We start from the raw sequence: 22,858 nt of genomic DNA, 5'->3' as shown, positions 1-22,858 counted from the left end.
GGGTGGCTGTAATCGAACATAGGTAGATATAAATAATATAAGGATTTCTGTAGCAATTTTATCTTATATAGAAGGGCAGTTTGTGTCTTTGTCTATTGTATGTAATCTTATTGTTTGTGAATTGAGAATGTATTATATAAACTAGGTTGAAAAGTTACCGGGTTTTGAAATGATGTTTATGACGTGCAGTGGAGGAAAGAAGACACCGGGTCAGTAATTTCACTTGGGATGAAGGCAGTAGGGCAGATGGAGTGAACCACCTGGAATGGAATTGTGTAGAGAGGGTGACTTGTGACCGAGTGACAGAGTCTGTGCACTGGATCCACACTAGAGCAGCATCCCTGGAGTGAGCAGGGGCGGGGGATGGTTGATAAAGAGATAAACCAGATCCCTTTTAATATGTACTTCAACAACTAAGTAGCACTGTCAGTCAGAAACAGGAACACACATTCAAACACCTGAGCCTCCTGGGGGAAGTTCAGCTTGCAAAGAGCAAAACTGTTAGAGCTTTCATTGAGTGCTGACCACCCTATGTTTATCTTGAGCCCTACTGACTGGCCTGTCTCCCAAAGTATACAGTAGTTCTCTTTTTTCCCTGCATGCTCTATACACCTAAAATTTGTTTAGGGCTCTTCCCCATGAAGGGTCTCATTTATATAATATCTGCATTGATTTTATTTCAGAAATGGCAATTGGATAGGAGTTGTGTAGCAAATACAGACTAGGATATGCAAATTAATAAAATAGAGAAAGAATGGGCTCTCTTGTAGAAATATCTTAAAAATATAATTATTCTACTCTGTTTTAACTGCTTAGAACATTAGCAGTTTGTTTCTTTTCAATTTAAGGATTCCCATTTGATAGGTTAGTACTTTCCCATTGAGTTATCTTGCCCGAGCAACACTTTTACTCTTATGAGAATGGCATACAGAGTGCTGTCTATATTGAGCTTCTGAGTTTCTGAGAGGGAACAATATAGAAAAACACCAAATATTGAGAAGTATATCCAAAATTTATTCCTATATTCCTGAGTTCAGAGAGCAGGCATTACACATAGGACCAGTAATACAGGGTAACAGACTAAATGTTTGGTGGCAGAGGTCACAAAGGAGTCTTTAGGATCAGGCCTGGGTAACTGGAAGCTTGCATGACCACCAACCAAAAAGAAGAAGCAAACAAAAGGGGGTTTGAAGCCAGCCTTAGGGCATGATTTTAAATGTAGTATGTTGGAAGTATATGTGAGATGTTTAAGTGGTACTGTGTAAGGAATGGATACTTGAGTCGGGTTGCAAGAGAGAGGACTAGAGGAGAGAGACTTTTGTTGGCTTTTACTGTATGAACCACATTTACAGCCACAAATTTATGTCATATGCATGTATAAATAAAGTATTGGGAAGCAAACTGAATTGTTTCAATGATAAGTACTTAGGGTGAAAAGGCATAACTAGAAATGATTACCAGGAAAGAACAAAGAGCAAGGTTTGGGTAAAATCAATGGAATGTTGAAACCAAGCCAGAATGTTGCTTAGATTCATGGTTAGGGGTCAATAAGATGAGCCATCCAACTTATCCTTAGATTTGAACAGGTCTCCAGTAATAACGACTTCAATTAAGAGCAATTTCAGTGCAGACCTGAAGTGAAAAGGCTAGTGAGAGTAAGCTAGGGCAACAAAGAGGAAGGATTAGTGGCTGGTTTGAAGGTTACTGAGAGTAGGACAAAAGAATTAAATTATAGCCATGAAGTTGGAAGGCAAAGGAGCTGTCTTGTATTCTATTGAAGTTAGAGATACATCATTACCTCATGGTCTAAAGGGATGGGTTAGTAGCAAAAAGGAACATTAGCATGGAAACAAGAATATAGTCCATGAAAAGCAAAGCAAACATGTTCAGTGGGAATAAATTCTCTGAGCAGGTAGAGATGGATACAGAGTTATCCGCATCCCATTTTTCAGTAAAGTGACATCATAGTTAACAGTTAAAATGTCTACTACAGGTAGTGTTCAAGATTTGAGAAAAAGGTAGTAACATTTGTGTGTGTGTGTGTGTGTGTGTGTGTGTGTGTGTGTGTGTTTGTGTGTGTGTGTGTGTGTGTGTGTGTGTGTGTGTGTGTGTGTGTGTGTGTGTAAAAATGTGAGGGGCCAAGCAGAGTTTTGGGAAACATCATGGTTACTAGGGCTGTTGGATAAGCGAGTAAGGTTGAACTGATGGCTCTTCAACCTGGAACTAGATTTCTTTTTATTCACTTATTATTGTATGGAATAGGTGAAGAATGGAATAAACCTCTACTTGTTATTTTTTTAAAACAAGAGAGAATGAAGGGATTAGGCATGTGTGTGTGTGTGTGTGTGTGTGTGTGTGTGTGTGTGTAGAAGAAATTTCTAGTTATCACAAGGACTGAGCTATGAAGAAAAGAAGGCATAGACATTTTGGTAAACGACAAAAGATGCTAATCAAGTTTATAAAGTGAGAATTCTAGCAGGGTCATTGTGGTGTCTGAGACGGTGGAGAGAGGACTGCAAATGTAGGGAAGGTAAAGCAATAAGAATAGAATTTATGGGGCTGGAAATACGGTTCAGTGGTTAAGGGTTCTAGCTGTTCTTCTAGAGGACCAGGTTTCAACTCCTATTCAGCATTTGATGGCTCACATATGTATGACATATATCATACATCACATATGTATGACATGGATCATACACGGACATATATGATGAATAGGCGTTATGGCACTGATGCTATGAAGAACTTAAAGTTTCTGATGATGCCAAGGCTGAGGCTCTGACTGTGGAACTGTGTAGCTCTGGATGGATTGTGAGACAAGGTTCCTGGAGAATTCTGGGTATGGAAGAGCCATTTATTCACACCCCTAAAATATCACAAATAAAGGCAGGGATTTTACTGGAGGAAGAGACAGGATTCCAGACCGTGCAGCTAATTTCAAACACATAATGGCATTAAGGGTGATGTAATAGCACCAGATTCATTTCAGGATCTATTTTCCATTTCCTTCCCTTCCTCAGATGCGTGACCCATATAAAGAACTCATTACTTTCATAAAATACTATTCCCTCTATTCAGTCCCTTACATTATTATACCATTATCTGGTTTATGTTTCATTTTCAAATACTCTATTAAGATACCAGAACATTAAATAGGAACATTAATTAGTAATATGAAAAATGATTAAACATAAAATAAAAAACTTGAAAATTAAATATGGATTATTTATTCCATCAGCACTACTCGGTGATAGGTTAGCTTTAGAAAAGTGTGTTCCGTTGTGAAACCCACAGTGATTAAAATTTAAATTCTACTTGAATTCACTTTCAGCTATAGATTGGCGTGCTTGTACTTCATAGGCATAATACAGATGTTCATGCACATTCAGTATGATAATTCAAGCTTCTTCATGTCATGCTTTATAAAATGTTTGTCACAACACAGGGACACAGCATCATCTTGACGCTTCTTTGAAGTCTATAAATAACATTGGCATAGTCATGTGTTCACATCACAATCTCTCCTCCCTCTTCCTTGCACTGGCCCTGTATTGTGTTTGCCATCTGAAATCACACATACCTAATGATATCACTAATTTTCATTCCATAGGTTACTCCTAAAGTGTTATTTTATCATGACTCTCATTATTCAGTGATGGCTATTTCAAGAAGGGGTCATGCTTGCTGAATTGAATTTCATGGCTATCAAAGTACAGACATTTCTTAACCTGCTCTGTTGGGGTTACCTTTTTGATCCTCAGAACAGGACTCAGAGGCCTTGAAGTAACACATACATTTTTAAAACTTAAATTGTTCCTCATGTTTTTGACTTTGGACTTAGGAGTGAACACATGAAGACTAACACGAAGATTTATTGCAAGTCTAACAAATTTTTTTTAAAAAAATCTCTTTCTCCAATTCATGACAATATAGTTTTCTAAGAAGTTTCTTGGGTCCTCATGAATGAGTAAGTAGGACTATATAATACATAATAAACATATACAAAATAAAATTATATTAAAGGCTATCTATATAACCCTAGGCTTATATGAATTACTGAAACAAAATTTGGCTGAAGCTGCAAATCCCCTTTCCCACAATCAAAACTCTGAGAACTGTACCTGGGGGATTTGTAAGTTTTTATATCACCTACATATGAATATTAAAACAACTTTGCAACTGGATATTTTCCAATATGCACACCAGAAAAATGTTATAAACATCATGGAATTAAATATAGGACAAGATTTCATTGGTTATAAATACTACAGTAATGTTACATCTTTGATTTAATCTCCAACCTCCATAATATCTCTAAGGACTACTCTATCAACCACAAAAAGCTCCTGATAAGCAAAATGCCTTAAAATTTATACTTTCAAGTTCTGAAAGAACCACCATTGGCTTTTACTCTTTTCAGAGCAACAAGGAGATCATCATATCCAGAATATCCAAATATGTGAGAAACTCTGAAGTATGAAACATAATGAGTCCAGTTGTACAAAACTCACATCACCAACATGATCTAATAAAATAGGGAGATTACAAAAACTCACTTACCGGATATCTCTTCTAGGCATTGCTTTGCTGTCTTACTATAGGAAGAATCCATCTTTGTGGGGCTAGTACAGGAGTCAGCAGGTGGTAAAGAGGTGCCTTCATTTTCTGCATGTGCTCTGAAGTTAACCAAGAAGACAGATACAAACAATTGTCGTCACCAGTGACTCATCAAAGTAATGCTTCAGCACAAGGAAAAGTCAGTTCATTAAAAGTTTTCCATCAAGGTCAATAACTTCTTTTTGCTTTTTTTGCAACTGGAATTCTCCACAGATTTCTATCCGTAGAAGAAATTGGGAGGTTATTTTATATACCCAAGTGTGTGTGTGTGTGTGTGTGTGTGTGTGTGTGTGTGTGTGACTCATATAAGTGAGCTATTGATTCAGATCTCCTGGATTCATCTGCACTTGAAAGTTTGTATCTATCAATAGTTGATTGCATTGGGTGTGGGGGCAAAAGAAAAATCTATTTTATAGAGCATCTAGCCATATAATGTTCTTATAGTAAAGCATTTATAGTAAAGCATTTAAGCCATACCTGAAACATTTTTAAGGCCTATGTTATAAAATGTATAAAATGGAGTGCATATGAATAACTAACAAATAGACAACGAAACACAAATGTAACTATGATGATCTAAGGATTCTGGAACATTAAATCTAGTCAGAAGCAAATGCTTTCACTGATCTCCCATACACTTACATTTGTGTGCCTATGAATAGTGTCCTGCAAAATGTAGTTAACAAATACAGGACTGTCTACTAAAATGGAAGGTAGTCAACATAGGAACCATATACTTTGGGTATTCCAGTCTTACTTCTTACAGTTTCTTCTGTACACAGGTGAAAATTCTAGACATCTCTTGATACAGATTCAAAGTGTACACGCATTTGATTTAAAAGCTCATGCTTGATTAGTCCACAACATGAGCCACTGAAACACAGGAGTCAACCAGACACAACACTGTGGGCTGCTGGACTATGTGCTTTTCAGAGACTCCACTCACCTTACTTAAAGCTCCACTTACTGCACTGAGACTAAGGCATAGCAAGTCAGGCATCATTATATCTTAGCTTAAGAACACCTATAGAAACCCTTGCCTGTGAAATAAAATACCAGTATATGTCTAAGTCACATTTTAAGTGACCTACGGCTATTATCCTAAATCGTAGTTCTGAGAAAAATAAAATGTGAATGTTGATATTAGAACCAGTTTACATTTATGCAACACCGTGGGGCCAGGTCAATAATCTCAGTACTACAAAGGTAGAAGCAAGAGCATCAAGAGTCTAAGGCTAAGCTGGGATGTATGGGGATCCTGGCAGAGGATAGTAGGAAGATGGAGAAGAAAAGATCAGAGAGGAAGGAATAAATGGAGAGATGTATCAGTCAGTACAGTATTTGCCACACAACCATGACCTGTGTTTGCACATAAATGTCTAGATGCAGTTATATGTTTATAGTCTTAAAGAAGGCAGAGGTAGGCAGATCACTGGAGCCCACTGTCCAGCCAATAGAGTCAAATTAGGGGACACCAAGTTCTGTTGAAGATGGTCTCAAAAAATGAAGTGGCCAAAAATCAAATATTTGATATTAACCTCTGGCCTCCATTTTAAGGCAATTATGTACACAATGGATTAACACATACACAATATCACATGTGCATATAAATATACACACACACACATAAAATATATAATTGATATTTAACTGGCAGATGTAAGAATTCAAACACTTGATATAATTTTTAAGAAATGATTTAAAGCTGTTTCATCCTTGGATATATGTGTCATATATGTGAAATAATAATAAAAAGAGAAACAAAGCCACAGTTGTATTTTCCTGACTTTTCAGCCTATTTTGTCTGAATAGAAAGGCAGAAGTCCTATCATGTTTTCTAGGGCTTCTTACTCCATGTTGAAGAAGTTTGGTGAGTGTGGAGGTCCACTAAAGTCATTAAAGGAAGCTGCCTGGCTCTGTCCAAGCAATGTCACGCAGACACCCGACGAGGCAAGCTGGCTTTGACTCAAGACTGGCTTAAAAATCCTGCAGGTTCACTATTCAGGGACTAGTCTCTCAGAAGCTGAGCTGCCTTAGGTGTTTACTGAAATGACTCTCTAAAGGCCAACATTAGTTGTTTCCTATTAGATCAACATGGTAGCTGTCATGGGATACAGAAGGTGTGATAGTAATACTTATAAAAATTCAGTGTCACTCTAGAAAAGACTATATGGAACATGAAAATATTTAGAATGTCATGAAAGCAGAGATTTTGCTCTACCCAAAACAAATCTTGAAAAGTGTGTCTGAGCTGATGACTGTGGCTACCTTCCTCCCTTCATGAACTGATAAGTCAGCTCTGTTGGCTGTACCTCTATTATCCCTTATTTGAGACACAAAGAATCTTCACATTTCTACTTGCTCCATTTTAACTCAGTTTCCATTTGATATTATTAGTGTGGAAGTTCATGCTTCTAGATGATTACCTTCTGGTGTCTTTTTAGTTTCAGGCACAGGAGAATATTGTTTATATCCTATCTCTTTGGTGGCTATGCCCTGGCATTCTCCAAATGAGTCATTTACAAAAGTCATATGGAAACAGATTCATTGTTAAAGGGAATGTGAGATGCTAAACTCCACATCTTTTTCAAAAGAACTTGGAAGCTCTCCTCGGTTTATTTTCAGAAGTAGGTCAGTTCAGTCTTCTCGGTGCCATGCATTATAAAACTGACAAAACAGTCCTTTCTCTATTGACAATAGCACTGGAACTAGATCTTAGCTCTGTTCTACTGGGATGCAATCAGTACTAATTACTAAAGTTTTTCCTTTTATACAGATAATCAAAGAAATTATGCAAGGTTCCTGAGGATTTTTAAATGATCTCTATTCTTGGGACAGGTATATGCCATTGTAATAAAAACATTTGGGTCTTACCATAAAACTGTTTATAAAGAGTTCCAAATGTCACAGGAACACTATGACACAGTGAATAATGGACAGTCTTCACCGCTGATCCGCACAGACAGACAAGACAATGGTGCACATGACATGTACCTATTGAAACTATGAGCCGGAGCCTGGGAAATACTGTTTATGGTATACAGAGTCCTACTTTTCCAGGTCTACAAGATATTACTAGAAATAGGAGAACTAAGAAATCTAAATCTCAACAATGATTAGCCCAATACTAAAGGTCCCTTTTTATGTATTGTTCTATGCAACAAGGATTGGTCCAGTGTAATATCAATGTAGCAACACTCAGCTTCACTCCAATCCTATAAGGTGGGTATTACACACAACAAATTATAGTTTCTAGCTGTCTGACCATTGTGCCCAAGGTATGTGTGCTTTTGTGTATGTTTAACCAATAATCAAACTAACCACATGCAAATGGTGACCTATCAATCACTACTCTGACAATTTTACTGCATTAATAACTCATGAAATAAAATCAGACTCTATTAGTCCTTACTGGACACTCAGTGTTGTATTTCAATCCCGTTTGTTAATAGATAAGGCTAAAAGGGACATTATTGAATGTGACAGCATCAACTGATGTATTCTAAATGCTACATTTTACTGGCCACTTAAGCAATTTGATAACTCATATTAGGTGCTATCAAATATGAACTTTTGTAAAAGAGAGTACTTTAGTATTGACCTGAATATGGCAATTAATAATTCTGTGATGTAAATAAATATGTATATTCACACCCAGATAGCTTAGTTATGAGCACTTAGAAAAACCTAGAAGCAGTAACATGGTTTTAAATGTAATTCTCCATGAAAAGAAACCAGGGCATACTGACTAACAGATGAAGCTAATTTAGAGACTGCACCAGATGAATCAAATGAACATTAAACCACACAAAGGAGAGTCTCAAAAAAGTGGAAATGCTTGAGAAAAGTTCATAAGAGTAGCCTGAAGCTTAGTGGCATAGGTAAGGAGATTTTAAACATTAATCATAGTGACAATGTGTTATATCTAATGAAATAAAATAAGACTATTAGTCCCTAAAGTATAGATGGATAGATAACAGAGAAAAATCACTTTCTCAAACATGAAATACATACAGATGAAAAGTGGAATTATAAAATAATTTGTCATTGTTGGAATATAATTTTAATTCAGACATAAAACTTCAATGGATGCCACAGCTGAGAGAATGAAATTTAAGAACCATGTTTTTTTTTTTTAATGTTCAAAATATCTTACTCCACAAATGTTTATTGAAGGTAAATGGAATTAATTTTAAGATAGAAAAATACAGGGACTATTACCTTAAAGAAGCAAACAAATTTTATACCAGAATAATAGCAGATATCAGTCATCATATAATGCCTTTGGAGTAAGCAAAGGGATGCATTGCAGAAGAATAAACACATTTGTCTAATGCTGGGTCAATATCAGACAGAGCCAGATAAAGGAAAAAATCATAATTGGCCTTTAAAATATCAATGTCAGAAAAATTAAGAAAAGACTGTAGAACAGGCTCCTAGAAAAATATGGCTAGCATATAGAACACAAATTAAAGTGCTGTTTGGGGGACAATTAATAAAATTAAACACTTTTTATGTATTTTAATCACACACACACAGAGAGAGAGAGAGTGAAAGAGAGAGAATATATTGATATTACCTTAAATTTCCTACAGATGTAATTTTTTTCCAGATTACCTGAAAGTAAAATTAAAAAGCCAAATACAAGAAAGGTTGGCCATGCCCCACTATGCTTAGAAAATGTGAACACACAACAAGGTTCAGTACAATGGTCCATCTTCCCATAGCAGGTCTGTATTTCATCTTTAAAATACTTCCAAGTGAGGGCATCTAGATTACTCCCCGGTGCACAAAAATATATTCCACCTAGCAAAAGACAGGCTTCTAAGACGAGAAGTCAATAGTGTTTTGTGTGTCCTGATGACCAATTATGCCCCAGTCACATACACCCACCACTGCAGGTTGCAGTGGTCTCCTGGGGGTACACAGTGCTTTCTCTGAAAGACAGTGATGCATTCCACATTTCAATCTTCCTAAACTCACAGCTCATCCCACACAATTCATTGTTCAATAAATAATCTGAACTTCAACATTGTGAGCACTTTAGAAACTACTGTTCTGCATTCATTGCCTTTCAGAATCCAGCATATTCAAATGACAATTTCTCATGTGACTTCCTGGGAGAATCTGGACTGTATAAAAACTTAACAACCCAAATTTCAACTAACATCTATGATGCTGGTTCAAAAGTAATACTAACTTACATCAAAAGGAACAATACGTAAAATAATAATTTATTGACCTAACTTTGCAAACATAGACAGTTACAGAGATGTACAACTTATGTTCAATAAGTAGACTTGCCACACTCATTTCTTCATTAATCATGTTTTACCTGCTGGTCTAAGGAATCTTTTTCTCTTCTGAGAATGGTTCAGGCAGCCCCTACCTACCCCAACTTCTTTGCTTGTATGAGCCTCCATTATATTCCACACCTCATTTTATTGGCATTTAATATAAACAGCAAGAGAGTGAAGAACGTAGAGTTAGAAAAAAAGTTAAGGAGAATGGCTAATAGTTGTTTTCATTTGTTTCTCATGACTCATAATGTATTCAAGTGTCATATCTCCTGAATTAACTAATAGTTGTACTGCTTTTTTCTCACATAATGTTACAAATATGGGATATAGGTGTCAAGTTATACATTCAAAAGAAATGAACAAAAAATTGATGGCAGATAGAGATGACAGTTTTTAGATATTTAAAGGAGTCTATGGGTTGAATTTGAAACTCCAGCCAAGTATAATTATATTTATCTTATAATTATATTTGTAATTATATTTATCTCCTAAGCATGGGGTCTCCTTTCACCAATAGTACAGTAACTAAGACAAGGAGAGGAGACAATAATTCACCCAGGGCATTAACAGAGAGAGACAGGGGCGGTCTCATTCATGAGGTTTTAGAGCAGTGACTCCTAACGTTTGAGTTGGAAACCCTTGGGGGTCTCATATAAGATGTCCTACCCATCAGATATTTACATTTAAATTCATAACAGTAGCAAAATTACAGTTCTAAAGTAGCAACAAAATAATGATGTGGTTGGAGTCACTACAACATAAGGAGCCGTATGTAAAGCGCCACAGCAGTAAGAAGGTTGAGAACCACTGTAAAGAAAAATAAGCTCAGTATCAGCAGCTGATTCGTGGACATTTCTACAATTTTTTTTTGCACAAAAATATGGCTTTTTTGCCCATGACCTGAAACTTAAGTGAAATTGACTTTAAAGTAAAGGACTAAAGGTTTTGGCACAGGAAGTGTGAAGAGAATATATTCAGGCTGGTGCTGAGAAAGAGGCTGTAACAAATGAAAGACTCCAATCCCATTCAAAAGCAACTTCCTGGGCTGTAGTGGGACAACAGAAAAGGTTCATGAAGTCAAAACCTTACCCAGCTCAGGAAAATCCAGAAGCATTTGAAGTGTAAAAAGAAGGCTCATGCTAATGAGCTCCCTGGGTCTCAATACCAACCCCCTAAAGAAAGTTTCCCCAGGGTGAGGACAGAAGGTGTGAAACACAGTACAAGAACTCCAGGCTACATAACTGGCTGGGATCATAGCTTAGCAGCCCCAGCCGCATGGTATTAGTATTCTAGGCATTGGGGATATAAGATTGATCATCCTTCTTCACAGTTTTCAAGAGCAGCTGAGGACAGGCAATGTGGGGTTTGATTGCAATCCCTTTCAGGAACATTGCAGTCACAGTGCGGAGATGCTTGGTCACAGCCAGCAAAGCTAAAGTATGTGACTACTTAAACCCCTGTGATCTTTAGAAAATTTCCTCATGGGGTGAGCATAACAGACCAAGAACTAGAAGATTTCATACTTTCTCGGCTAGACTTTGGTTTGGGTTAGGTCATATCACACCTTGCTATGGACTGATTCTTCCATTTTCAGAACAGAAATGCTCATTGTGCATCTTTGTATGCGGGCAGTATACAGCTTGGTGGTTGATGTTTTTATCTTATAGGAATTCACAGTTAATATACTGTGTTGGGTAAGATGTAGACTTTGTACTTTTGTCTTACCTTAATTTGTTAAGACTGTGGGGGCTCTTAGATTTACTTGTTGGGTAATATTAAACAACATGGTATGAACATGAGACTATAGAGGCAAAGTATAGAACGTTTGATTTACAGTGATAGGCTTGGTTATCAAGTTTAACAAGGGTAGAATATTTATGGCTACTCTCAATTGTGAACTTTATAAGATTGAGAATCCTCTGGGAGATAGGATTCTAGACATGCTTGTTAAGAGGTATCTCAATTAGGTTAACTCAGGAAGACAGGCCCACCCATACCCTTTGAACATTTCCATTGCTTGTCCTGAAGTTTGAATTCTATTGTAAACTCCTTATACTTTTACTTGAACTATGAGCCAAAACAGAGTCTTTCTTATGTTGCTTCTGGAACACTATTTTTTGTTTTTTTTGTCTTTAAGTCACAGCAACAAGAAGGTAAAGTAAGATAAGAGAGACATTCTATTTATCTTTCTAGTTCTAGGTCATTGTGGAACTTCCCTGATTCCAAGAGCTAAAGGTGGGTTTCTACTTTCTGTGAGGTTTTAGGAAGGGCTGTAGGGATTGTTTTTTTAAATTTCTTGTTGAATCACACAGAACAAATTAGTCTGTCTCTTGTCTACTACATCTGGGACAATGGATGGTGAATGAGGTAGATGAAATATGAGACAGGCCATGTTTCTCCAATGTCTCAAACACAATCAGAAGGCCCATATATGCCAAGACTCCTTGGCAGAGAAAAATAAGATTCTTATTATACAGACACTTGCTCCTTCATCCTATAGTTAGTAGGAAATGGAATCAGTGTAGCTGTCTATGACCTGATGCACAGATAATAACATTATGCTATATATACACAATAGACTTTTATTCGAGTATTAAAAAAATGAAATTGTGAGCTTTAAAAGACAAATATTGTCTTGCTATGACCTTACAATACATATACAAGCCACTGAAGCCATACTAATTACCTAAATGAGGAAATGGGAAATAGCAACAAAATCGAAGGAGACTAGGAGGTACAAATACTGGCTGAGACATAGTGGATGCTCCCAGAGTACATGGCCATGAAGGTTTCTGAAATAGAAGTAGCCAGCAAGTACAGATGAGTTATAGATCTGGAAAATAGTCTGCAGTGGCAGAGGATGTCTGTGAAAGCTCTTGAACAGGATTAGATGGTCTATATTACAAAAAGACAACAGCACTGCAATGTGCTAGCAGGAGGAAGGGTGCAACTATGCCTTGAGTGATAGCTAGGAGGGAAGCGACTTTTGTGAAGCTTAGGAGAGATCCAGTGGATGATTATGTAAGATAGAATTGGATAGAGATCAGCCTCAACTTAAAGCCCACCCTAACTTGAAAACCATGAGGTCATAAGACATCAACTACAGCTGTAGGTGTGAACTGCAAGTTGTTACCGTTCACCCAGATCTCATAGCTAATGGGAAGAGGCAGTTTCTGGCTACTGTCCATTTTCATTGAGAATATCCTTCTGCACATTCCCAGCTCAGAAAATTATTAAAGTCTGAGCCTCCAAAAGTGCAGTTTGTGTTGGACAGCACATCACTTTTACATTATACTCATGATAAAAATTTTTGAGGTAAGCCATCATAAAATTTGAGATCTCTCTTTGTAAGTTAAATTTGCAAAAGTTCAAAATCTGGCACCGTGGAGGATGTGACTGCAAAGGGCCCTGAAGTGCGAGTGGAGAAACTCACTGGAAATTTGGTGAGAATGAGTAAATAGAAATAGGAAGAAATGGTTGACTCAGGTTATGTTTTGAGAGAATTGGGAGGACTAGCTAAAAGTTGGATAATTTGGCAGGGAGTGATTAAAAGAATAAAATATTGATTTTTCTTCCCATTTGTCTTCTTTAGTCCTCCAACCACATGGGCATGGATTTTGATGAGAATCTCCTTGGCTACTTTAATTATTAGAATGTATTCTAATAAATAATTAGAATCTATTCTGTTGCTTTTTTAAATGATTGAGTTGGAAGAGCCCATCACATGGGGGACAGATTACTTATTGGCAGGTGATTCTGAGTTGTATGAGAAACCAGGCTAAGCAAGACATGAAGAGCTAGTCAGTACAGAGAGTTCCTTCACGGTTTCTGCTTCAGTTCCTGCCTGTAGGTTCCTACATTCCTTGACTCCTTGTTCTGAATTTTTCAGGGATAGGTTATTATCTTGAAATGAAACATGAAATGAACCCTCTCCTCCCCGATTGGTTTTGGTCATGGAGTTTTATCATCGCATTATTAGCCTAACTCAGACAGTAAGGAAAGTCTACATTAAGTAGATGAAAGGAAAATAAATCACCCTCACCCTAATAATTTTTAAATTCTGTGTAGGTTACTTAAGTATATAAAAATTAAATATTTGTACATCTTTCATTCATATAATAAGTGTGTGTCATGTCAATTTATACTAGTTGAAAAATCCATGGATTTTCTTTTCCTTTTACTTTTTACACTCAAGATTTTATTTCCCTCCAGGTCTACCCTTCTACTGTTCCATATCCTATACCTCTCCCCCAACACACTTTTTTAATAACATCTTTTGAGGTGTAAACTTTCTTTTAGCCAAGGCTGGCCACAATAACCCCTAACCCCCCAGTTGAGTGTTGGCATCCACAAATATTGATCACATCTTCAAGTGACTGAGAAATCTGTGAACATGTTATTGACATCTTCCTAGTATGAATTTCATGGTAACAATGCTCATTCGTTTTATACTGCAGAAAGAAAGATCTGACAAACAGAGGAGAAGGTGTCCTCATGTTCAGGCTAACTGAACATCAAATGTGTGCAGTCAGTCAGAGTAGGTTTTGAGGCAAATTTTTCAGGCTCTGTGAATTTCTGAGATCATTACTTTTCTGAATTTAAATCAATGCTCCTCCATTTCTGATAAATAGGGATACTATCACATACTACCAGATTTGTGGTGGAGGTTATGTCAGGAAACGTGTATCAATCTTGTAACATGAACGATTTCAGTAAGCCAGCATTTTACAGATGATATTTTAAAAGATGATACTGCCATTATAAAGTCATAAATCCTAAGTATTATCATATCTAATATTAACAACTCCTATAAACCATGTCAAAGGGTTTCATGGTGGATTCTTACATAAATGTGAATAGTTAGAATGAGAAAGAACATGTAGGTCTATATTCAGAATGTCATGAATCAGGATTATAAGCATCTCTCATGGCAGGAGAGTACAAGTATTTAAAACTTTGTCTTTAGAGGATATAATTTTATCATTTATAAAACTTTATGATGATATTTCATAGTTCTGTCATATATAGAGCACTATACAATGTGTTCTGTTCATTTTATTTAACTATTTTATATTATTGACAGTAACCTAAGTATAATCATTGCCATTAACGGTGATGGCTTTACATGGAATTGCTTCCTTCAACCTTTTAAAACAGCTAGCCGCCACCAAACACTGAATGATGTGTAGAAGGCCACACAGCACATGAAAAATGTTATTAACATAGCATAAATGTTAAACCAATCTTGAACAGAATCGTAAGAGGTAGCTTCAATGATTTCACCTCCATTTTACAGCCTGAAGTTCAAAATCCTTAAGTGTGTTACCAGAAGTCACATGACTGATCAATGGTGGCAACCAATATGGCTCCAAGAGCCATGGTCTCAAGTATATTTGGTCATGATTCTAAGCAACAGTAACGCAAGGCTGTCTACTCTCTGTGTTCCTAGCCAGTAGGCCACAACACCTTCCATCTATAGATTTTAATTTAAAGGAAGAAGTGAAAGTTTCAAAGTTTATGAAGAATCTGTTTGGCTTCTATGGCATACCCACAAGTACTACCAGCTAAGCTATGCTCCTGTGTCATAGTTGTACACAACATCAATGGAATATTACTCAGATATAAAAAGAGGAGAAAGTCTGCCATTTGATAAATAAGGGATTTATCTGGAGAACAAGAAGGTGTGAAAAGTAAGCCATTTTCTTTCCAGCATTTGAGATGTAAAAAAGGGGACGGGGGAGCTAGTCTCAGAGAGTAGTCACATATTAGTGACAGGGATGGTTTTGGAAATTATTGTTCAGAGACACAAAAAAAATTTTTTTAATAGAAGTAAGCTTAGGAGACCTAAGGTTTAGTAAAAGATGTGGTAATAATAGAAAGCATGCAAATTCCTAAGAGGGAGAATAAAGTATGTTCATGGCACAAAGGGTAACTATGCGCATAAAAGCAGGTTAATTAGCTATACTTAATCATTTCATATGCAAAATGATTATGTATGTGGCAATTGTATTTAACTTTATATATCAATTCTAAAAATTGAGAAATTACCATCAAAGAGTTCTGTGTCTTATACAGGAAAATTCAGTAACAATATAGAGTGAAAATAGGCTACTTTGGTAACTGTATAGTAATATGTATACATTTCCAGATATAATCTATAATTTTGTGTTTGATGTATACAGTTTAGAATGAATCCCTTAAATAAAAAAAAAATTGAAATACAGAGTTATCTTGAATGTTAATGAACTTTAAGAATACTGAATGATACTGGGTAATTGGGTGTGGTCTTTCTCTCTCTCTCTCTCTCTCTTTCTCTCTCTCTCGTGCACACACACACACACACACACACACAACACACACCACACCACACCCACATATACTATCAATCCTAGCCTGGTTGCAGAGTAAGTTCCAGGACAGTCAGAGATTCACAGAGAAACCCTGTTGTCTTGATTAAAAAAAAAAAAAAAAAAAAAAAAAAAAAAAAAAAGAAGAATGGAAGAAAAAATACATATTTTCAAATGGAATCCACTAAATTATAACTTGCTTAATTTTTATCACACTAAACCAATAAGTCTGTTGCCACTTGCAGAAATAAGCTGGATGAATTCTGTAAGTATAAATATTCATTTTCATCAACAAATAATATTTGGTTAAAAATAACTGATGTAAAAACCAAAATTTTAAAAATAACTGATATTTTTGAAAAAAATATTTGAAATGCACATGAGCATGATATATTTAAAGTGCCATGCTTTTCTTACGTCATTGAGATGTGAGTTTTTGACTGTGGCATCTTCATTTCTGATTAGCCAGTTGCAGACTTCAGAAATGACAAACAACCGAGACTCTTGATCCAGGTATAAAGGCTTAAATGCAATGCTAACAGAGTCAGAATATCAGTAAATACCAGGGCTGTCACATGTTCCCCAATAATCAAATTTAACAAATTTATCAGTTAGATATTTCCTTAATGAGTGCATAGGAACTCAAAAAACTTCGTTTTTTTTTTTTTTTAAGGGAAAAATAAACAATTACAGTTCTTGGCTATATTTTTCAAACCCATATAACTGGAACATTACACAATATTTCACTGCAGTCTTGACCCTGTTCTTAAATATTGTATATCCTTTAAATCTGACAACCTCCCTAAATGATGGGACCAAAGCAGACATTATTCTTCCCTTGCTTAGGTCTTTACTAATCAGACAGTGAACTACATTAGGCTTAGACTAGTGGCTGACAGTGAGCTAAATTTGACTTATACTCATGACTCATTGATGAGCCAAGTCATAGCGCAAGAAAAATCAGCTTCTTTGGTAACTGTGCAGTAATATGTACATATTCTTAGATATAATATATAATTGTGTTTGACTTATACAGTTTAGAATGCACATCCCAATACAAAACTGCAAAACATGAATATACCACTTGTATAATTGTTTTTTATCTACAAACTTATATTTAGTAGCGGGAATAGAACATTTACGTTGTGAATGTTATAGCTTATAAAAAACATTTAGTGACTTACACTATACTAGAATGCAGAACAAATATATCCATTGCCTTTGTTATTATCCAAAGTCTACTAACAGCACAAGGAAGTAAAACTAGGAAACTTTAAGTGACTTGTTTCAAGCCCCAAGCTGGTTAACAGTACGGCTGGGAATGCAATATATATGTGTATGCTCTTGGGACCAACTACTGTGACCATTCTTTATCCTAAGCATGACAACAAAAAATTTATTGTCACTGCCTCAAGTCTGAGAATTATTTTAGGAGACAGCTTGTGCAATTAGTGGTCCCTACTTGCCAGTCATAACAGGTTAATGCGATGATGAACCAAACATGAGAAATGCATGCCACCTCAATTCCATCCTGCCCTTAATAGGATGGAAGTTAATTTTTTGGAGGCCTCAGCTTCTGAGAGAATAAGGCCTGACTCGTGAGAAGATTTCTGCAGACTAAGCTTTTGCCCCCAAATTCTAGTCAGTAGCTACAGAGTCACATTCCCAAATGTCCATTTAACTTAATGTTAGACGTCTAAATACAAAGATCTGTGAACACCGGCCCACAGAGGCCACCTCACCTGTAAATGAATGGGGCCACCGTGGCAGTGTTAGGGTGACTATGCTGCTGTTGCTGAGGGAGCTGGACGGCTCCATTGCCAGAGCTCTGTCCACTGCTGTGTGCTGCCTGCATACCACTGGAGCTAGAGGGAGATGCCTGGCAGGCTTCCCTCCCTTCCAGAGGAGCAGAAAGGCTGGGCGCGCTTGCTTTCTCCGTAGTGATAGCCTTAGGGAAGGCCTGAGAAGAACTTCCCTTGCTAGTCCTCAATTTCTCAGATTCTTTGCTTGATGCACTGCCAGGCGAAATAGTTTGCTTTGGAGTGGACACCTTTGAGCCTGGCTTTGGAATTCCACTGGATGATGGAATTAAGGTTTCTTTCTTGGCTGCTGCGGTCTTGCTGCCCTTTGGGATCAAGCTTGCGATTTTAGAGGTCTTTTTCGGAGCTGCCTCTGTCATCTGGTCCTTCTCTTCTTTTCCCGACTTTTCAGCGCAGGCTTTGTTCTTGTCCCTGTTCTTTTCCTCCTTTTCTTTTGGCTGCAGCAAAGACTTTTTATTGCTGAAATTTTTGCTTCCCGCTTTTGGAGGGGTTAATTTAGGTGACACTTTGGGACTGCTGTTTGTTGAGCCACCGCTATTCAGACCACTGCTAAAACCTTCCATTTCTCCTGATTCAGAAAAGACATCGTCTTCTTTTCCACCATCATTAGGTCCTGAACTGGCGACCTGAGGAGGGCGCAGCGCTGTCCGGGCATTAACCAGCTTAAATTTTTCAAGCATAGATTTCTGCCCCGACGGAGCACTTTTGACCCCTTCTGTGACAGGGGGCTTCAGTCTGTCCGAAGATGGCGTAGGAGAGGTGACTGGGCTTGGCTGCTTGACTGTCAGCATGGTGGAGGTGGCACTGTGCTTGACATTCATGGACTTGCTGCGCCAGGGCTTGCTGGAGCTCGGGGAAGGGATGGCAGAGGCTGGGGGTTGCCCAGAAGTGCTGGGAGGCTGTGTGTTTCCATTTATACCTGAAGATGGTTGAGGTCCTTTGGGGGAATCTGTACATGAATGAGAAAAACGTTACAGATGTATTTGTTAGAGTCAATTATTAATCACCATTGCACATTTTTTTTTCTCTCCTTCAAAAACTCGGGTATCTGTGTGTCTGTGTGTGCGTGGGTGTGTGAGTGTGCGCACAAGTTCCAGCTTAGGCCAGAACAGGGAATCAGATTCCCTGGTGCTGAAGTGGCTAGTGGTTGTGAACAAGCCAACATGCGTACTGGGATTCACGTCTTCTACAAAAGTGTTGGGTACTCTTGGCTACTGAGCCATCTTTCCAGTCCCCCACATTTCTTAATCACATATATATTCCTTCTGAACCGAAAAATGACACATTATATAACATTAATTACTTCTGAGTTAATATTTTCCCTCTTTATATTTTGGTTACTATTTTGCAGCCATAAATTTCAGGAAGAAAACTAAACACATACTCAAGCTACTTTTACCAAATGAAATTTATTAGCTCTAAGTATTTATACATTTGAAGATAAAACAATATTCCCTTCTAAGAAATTCTTTATTATCCAGTTCTGTCTAATAAGTGAATGCTCTGCACTGCTCATGAAATAGAATTTTTTAAGTCATAACGTACTAATTAGCTAGCTAATGTTATCTGATTAAGTATGATTGATGACATTGCATTTTAATTAACAGTATTTATTAACATAAACTAACCACTAAAGTTATATTCTGTGGTGTGCACACATAAAGATGACTTTTGGAGTTGCTCTCTCACCTAATTTTCTCTGAGACATGATCTTAGTGTTTCTGATTCTTAATGGTTTTCTCTCAGCTAGCCAGGCTGAGTTGTTAGGTGGTTTACCCATCTCTCACTCCCTTATACCTTTCTTTTGGATGTAGAAATACTAGAATTGCGGATGTGTGCAACCGTGTTTGGCTTTCTGTGTGAGTTCCAGTATCTAGTTCAGGTCTTTGGAACTGTATTGTGAGTGACTTTATAGACTAAGACACGTCCCCAGATTCAAACTCTATTTCTGTTTGCATTCATGATAATCCTGAGACAAGGGTATCTATTACAATCTTCACTTTCCAGATTCCCCAAAGACCTTCTATTATCTGTCTCTCAGCATAAATTTACATGTTTACTGATTTTGTGGAATTACTGTCATACTATTCTGCTTTTCCTGTGGATATTAATTAATTTGATTTCAATCCTTCTTTCTACAGAACCTGGTCTAATCATATCATCTGTTGGTGTTTTTTGAGTGGCTTCTGGATTCAAGGCACTCTTAGACAGTGTAATTATGTTAGAGCAAAGAAAGGGGACATAAGGCAAATGTCCCTGTATGGTAACATATGTCAAACATCAGAAGAGCAGGGTATGTGGAAGCAATGGTAGAGATAAAGAGAGTTGTCTGAGTTTATACGGGGTTGCACAATAAATTCAGGACAGATAACATAAGGGGATGGTATAAGTGCTCAAGGTAAAACATGAAACAATTGACGTATATATTTTTTCCATTTCCTTCCATTTATAAAAACATATATACACATATTAGAACACAAATTTGGGGGGGGGTCATGCAGTCACCCAAAATACAAGCATGTTATTATGGAAATAAAGTTTAGAAGACCATGATGATATCACCCTGGCATCAACAGACTCTAACACACTACCATCGAAAGCTATTTGTGCAATTTACCATTATATAAGGAAAATAATGGTAATATTTCTAAATAACTACATTTAAGTCTAGTGAAGAGTTGTTAGCTTTATTATTACAAAACAACACTATGAGGTGGGAAGGGCTTATATTTCTAATTCAGCACACTCAGCGACTCTAATTAACTCAGTCAATAGTTCACCACAAACAAGGGCACCTGCACTGTGTGACTCTGTTCCTGTATTTAAATGATTGATGTTTATAGCACAGTGGACTTCATAGTTTGATGAGATCCATTGCTATCTGGGGATCTTGGTGCATGCATACTGTGATTCAACAGGTCGTTCATAGGATTGAATAAGCTTCCAGATATTCTAATTGCTATAGGTCACAGAACATGTTTGGAGCAGAAAGGGTTGAATTAATTCTTTTCTCTGATTCTTATTATGACGACATTTATGTTGGCCAAATTAAGTAATATTTCATAACTATACAGTGTTAATATTTTTGGTCTCATTAAACTTTAGAACCTTATTCAGCCCTAAACTCATTTGGGTATTAAGATGTATGTGGCAAAGAATCAATAACAAATAAATCACACATAATGGTTTCTAGCCCCTTTTCTCTTAATTTTAGTTCAGAAATGACTTTGAGTCTATTGTATATTTGCAACTTTGCTTACAAATCAAAGAGTCCTGGCTTTGAAGATGTGGAAATGGTGGTAAGGATAAACATGGGAAAGAATAAGTAGGGATGCTTTTGAAATGGCTGATAGGTAAGAAAAGCAATGCTGTTCTTTCATAGGAACCCCACCCCCCAAAAGCTGAGGGAAATAACTAAGTAGACCTTGTACCGTACATCCAAGTACAAAAGAGGAAATTCAACACCACTACATCTCAGAATGAGACACATGAGACTCTAGGTTATGACATCTGCACACAGCACAGTAATAGTCATGGCAACAGCTGTACAGTTGGCTTCAGTTGAGTACATACATCTAAGATACTTGGCAATGCTCAGCTCTCACCTGTCCCCAGTCTGTCTTTATACAGCAGAAATAAGGAGCCCTGGGATTCTTTAAAAGGACAAACCACAGGTAACCGAGTGTCAGGTGGATGCCAGGGTGAAGAAATCTCCTGGGGCTCCTCATGGTGGAGGAATGCATCACAACAGCAGATGAAGTAGTCGTGTCTGTCATTTCTACAGAGTCTGCCAGTCAAGTGGGAACCTTTGGTTCAGCCAATTATGTATTCAATAGTAAGCATCCTGCACCCAGTGGTGTGATTCTGAAGGTTGGTAAGCTAGATTCTAACTATAAATATATCTTATTATAGGAAAACAAGGTCACATAAAGTCTTTCAAACAGTCTGATTGTGCCTTGCATGTTTCTGGCCTTTTTCTGTTTACAGTGATTGATCCTTCTTATTTCTGGTCTCCAAATGACAAATTTTCCTTTAATCTTCCTCTTCTTGTATCTAGATATCAACCATCACCATCACTAAATAGTATTTCTCAAGTTATTATTCTAAGCATTTTGTGACTCTTGTAGAAGGGAAAAAAACAATAGAATTACAGGTTTGTGGTCATGAGATTGGTCATAATCATTACATAGAAAATCAATTTGTTTCACAGTAACATATCTTTGAAAAAGAGAGAAAGGTCATAAAGGAAGACCCAGGTATAAATTTGTCTCCTGGCTCTATCGTGGGTTTCAGCACACTGCCTAACAAAGACTTGTGAAATGTTCCAGCCACTGTTTTATAATGACTTAACAGAAACTCTGGATGCTACAGAGACATGTCCTCCCTGTGTATGCATGATGGTACCACTTGAAAAGCCAGAGAGCTACTTTCTGAAGGGATACCATATTAGGGATGCTTCTGCTTGCCAACCAGCTTTTATTATTTGCAGCAATGAATGAAAGCCCCCAGTATGTGTGAATGTGCATAGATGCTGCAATGCATTTGACTAGTATTGCACAATGATCTTATTTCACATGGGCTCATAGTTGGGCTAACATAACAGTTGAAAACTCAGATTTCAGAAATTATGGTAATGATATATTTTCTAATAAGGAGTAAAAAGAAAAAAGAGCCATGGTAACCACGATGAAATTATTAGTAATTTAAAATAATAATTAAAACATACGCATTGAAGCTAAAGGGATTGCTTGGTAGTTAAGAGCACTTTCTATTCTTG

At 37.1% G+C, this 22,858-nt stretch overlaps 1 protein-coding gene across 3 annotated transcripts in view; it reads right to left on the bottom strand.

Moving 5' to 3' along the window:
* The window catches only part of NAV3 (neuron navigator 3), a gene marked incomplete at both ends in the record, with an annotated part of 293,999 nt that overhangs the window by 136,970 nt on the left and 134,171 nt on the right, over nucleotides 1–22,858 (bottom strand). For all 3 annotated transcript variants that reach the window (XM_080934946.1, XM_080934947.1, XM_080934948.1), the window contains 2 exons: nucleotides 4,558–4,673; nucleotides 18,004–19,030. In XM_080934946.1, the coding sequence (XP_080791072.1) occupies nucleotides 4,558–4,673; nucleotides 18,004–19,030 (1,143 nt within the window). The remainder of the gene's footprint in view (nucleotides 1–4,557; nucleotides 4,674–18,003; nucleotides 19,031–22,858) is intronic.

The sequence above is a fragment of the Micromys minutus genome (assembly GCF_963924665.1).
Source record: "Micromys minutus genome assembly, chromosome: 22".
NCBI classification, from domain to species: Eukaryota; Metazoa; Chordata; class Mammalia; order Rodentia; family Muridae; genus Micromys; species Micromys minutus.
Note: the sequence above shows the minus strand (reverse complement) of the source record. Positions and strands in the feature narration are given on the sequence as shown.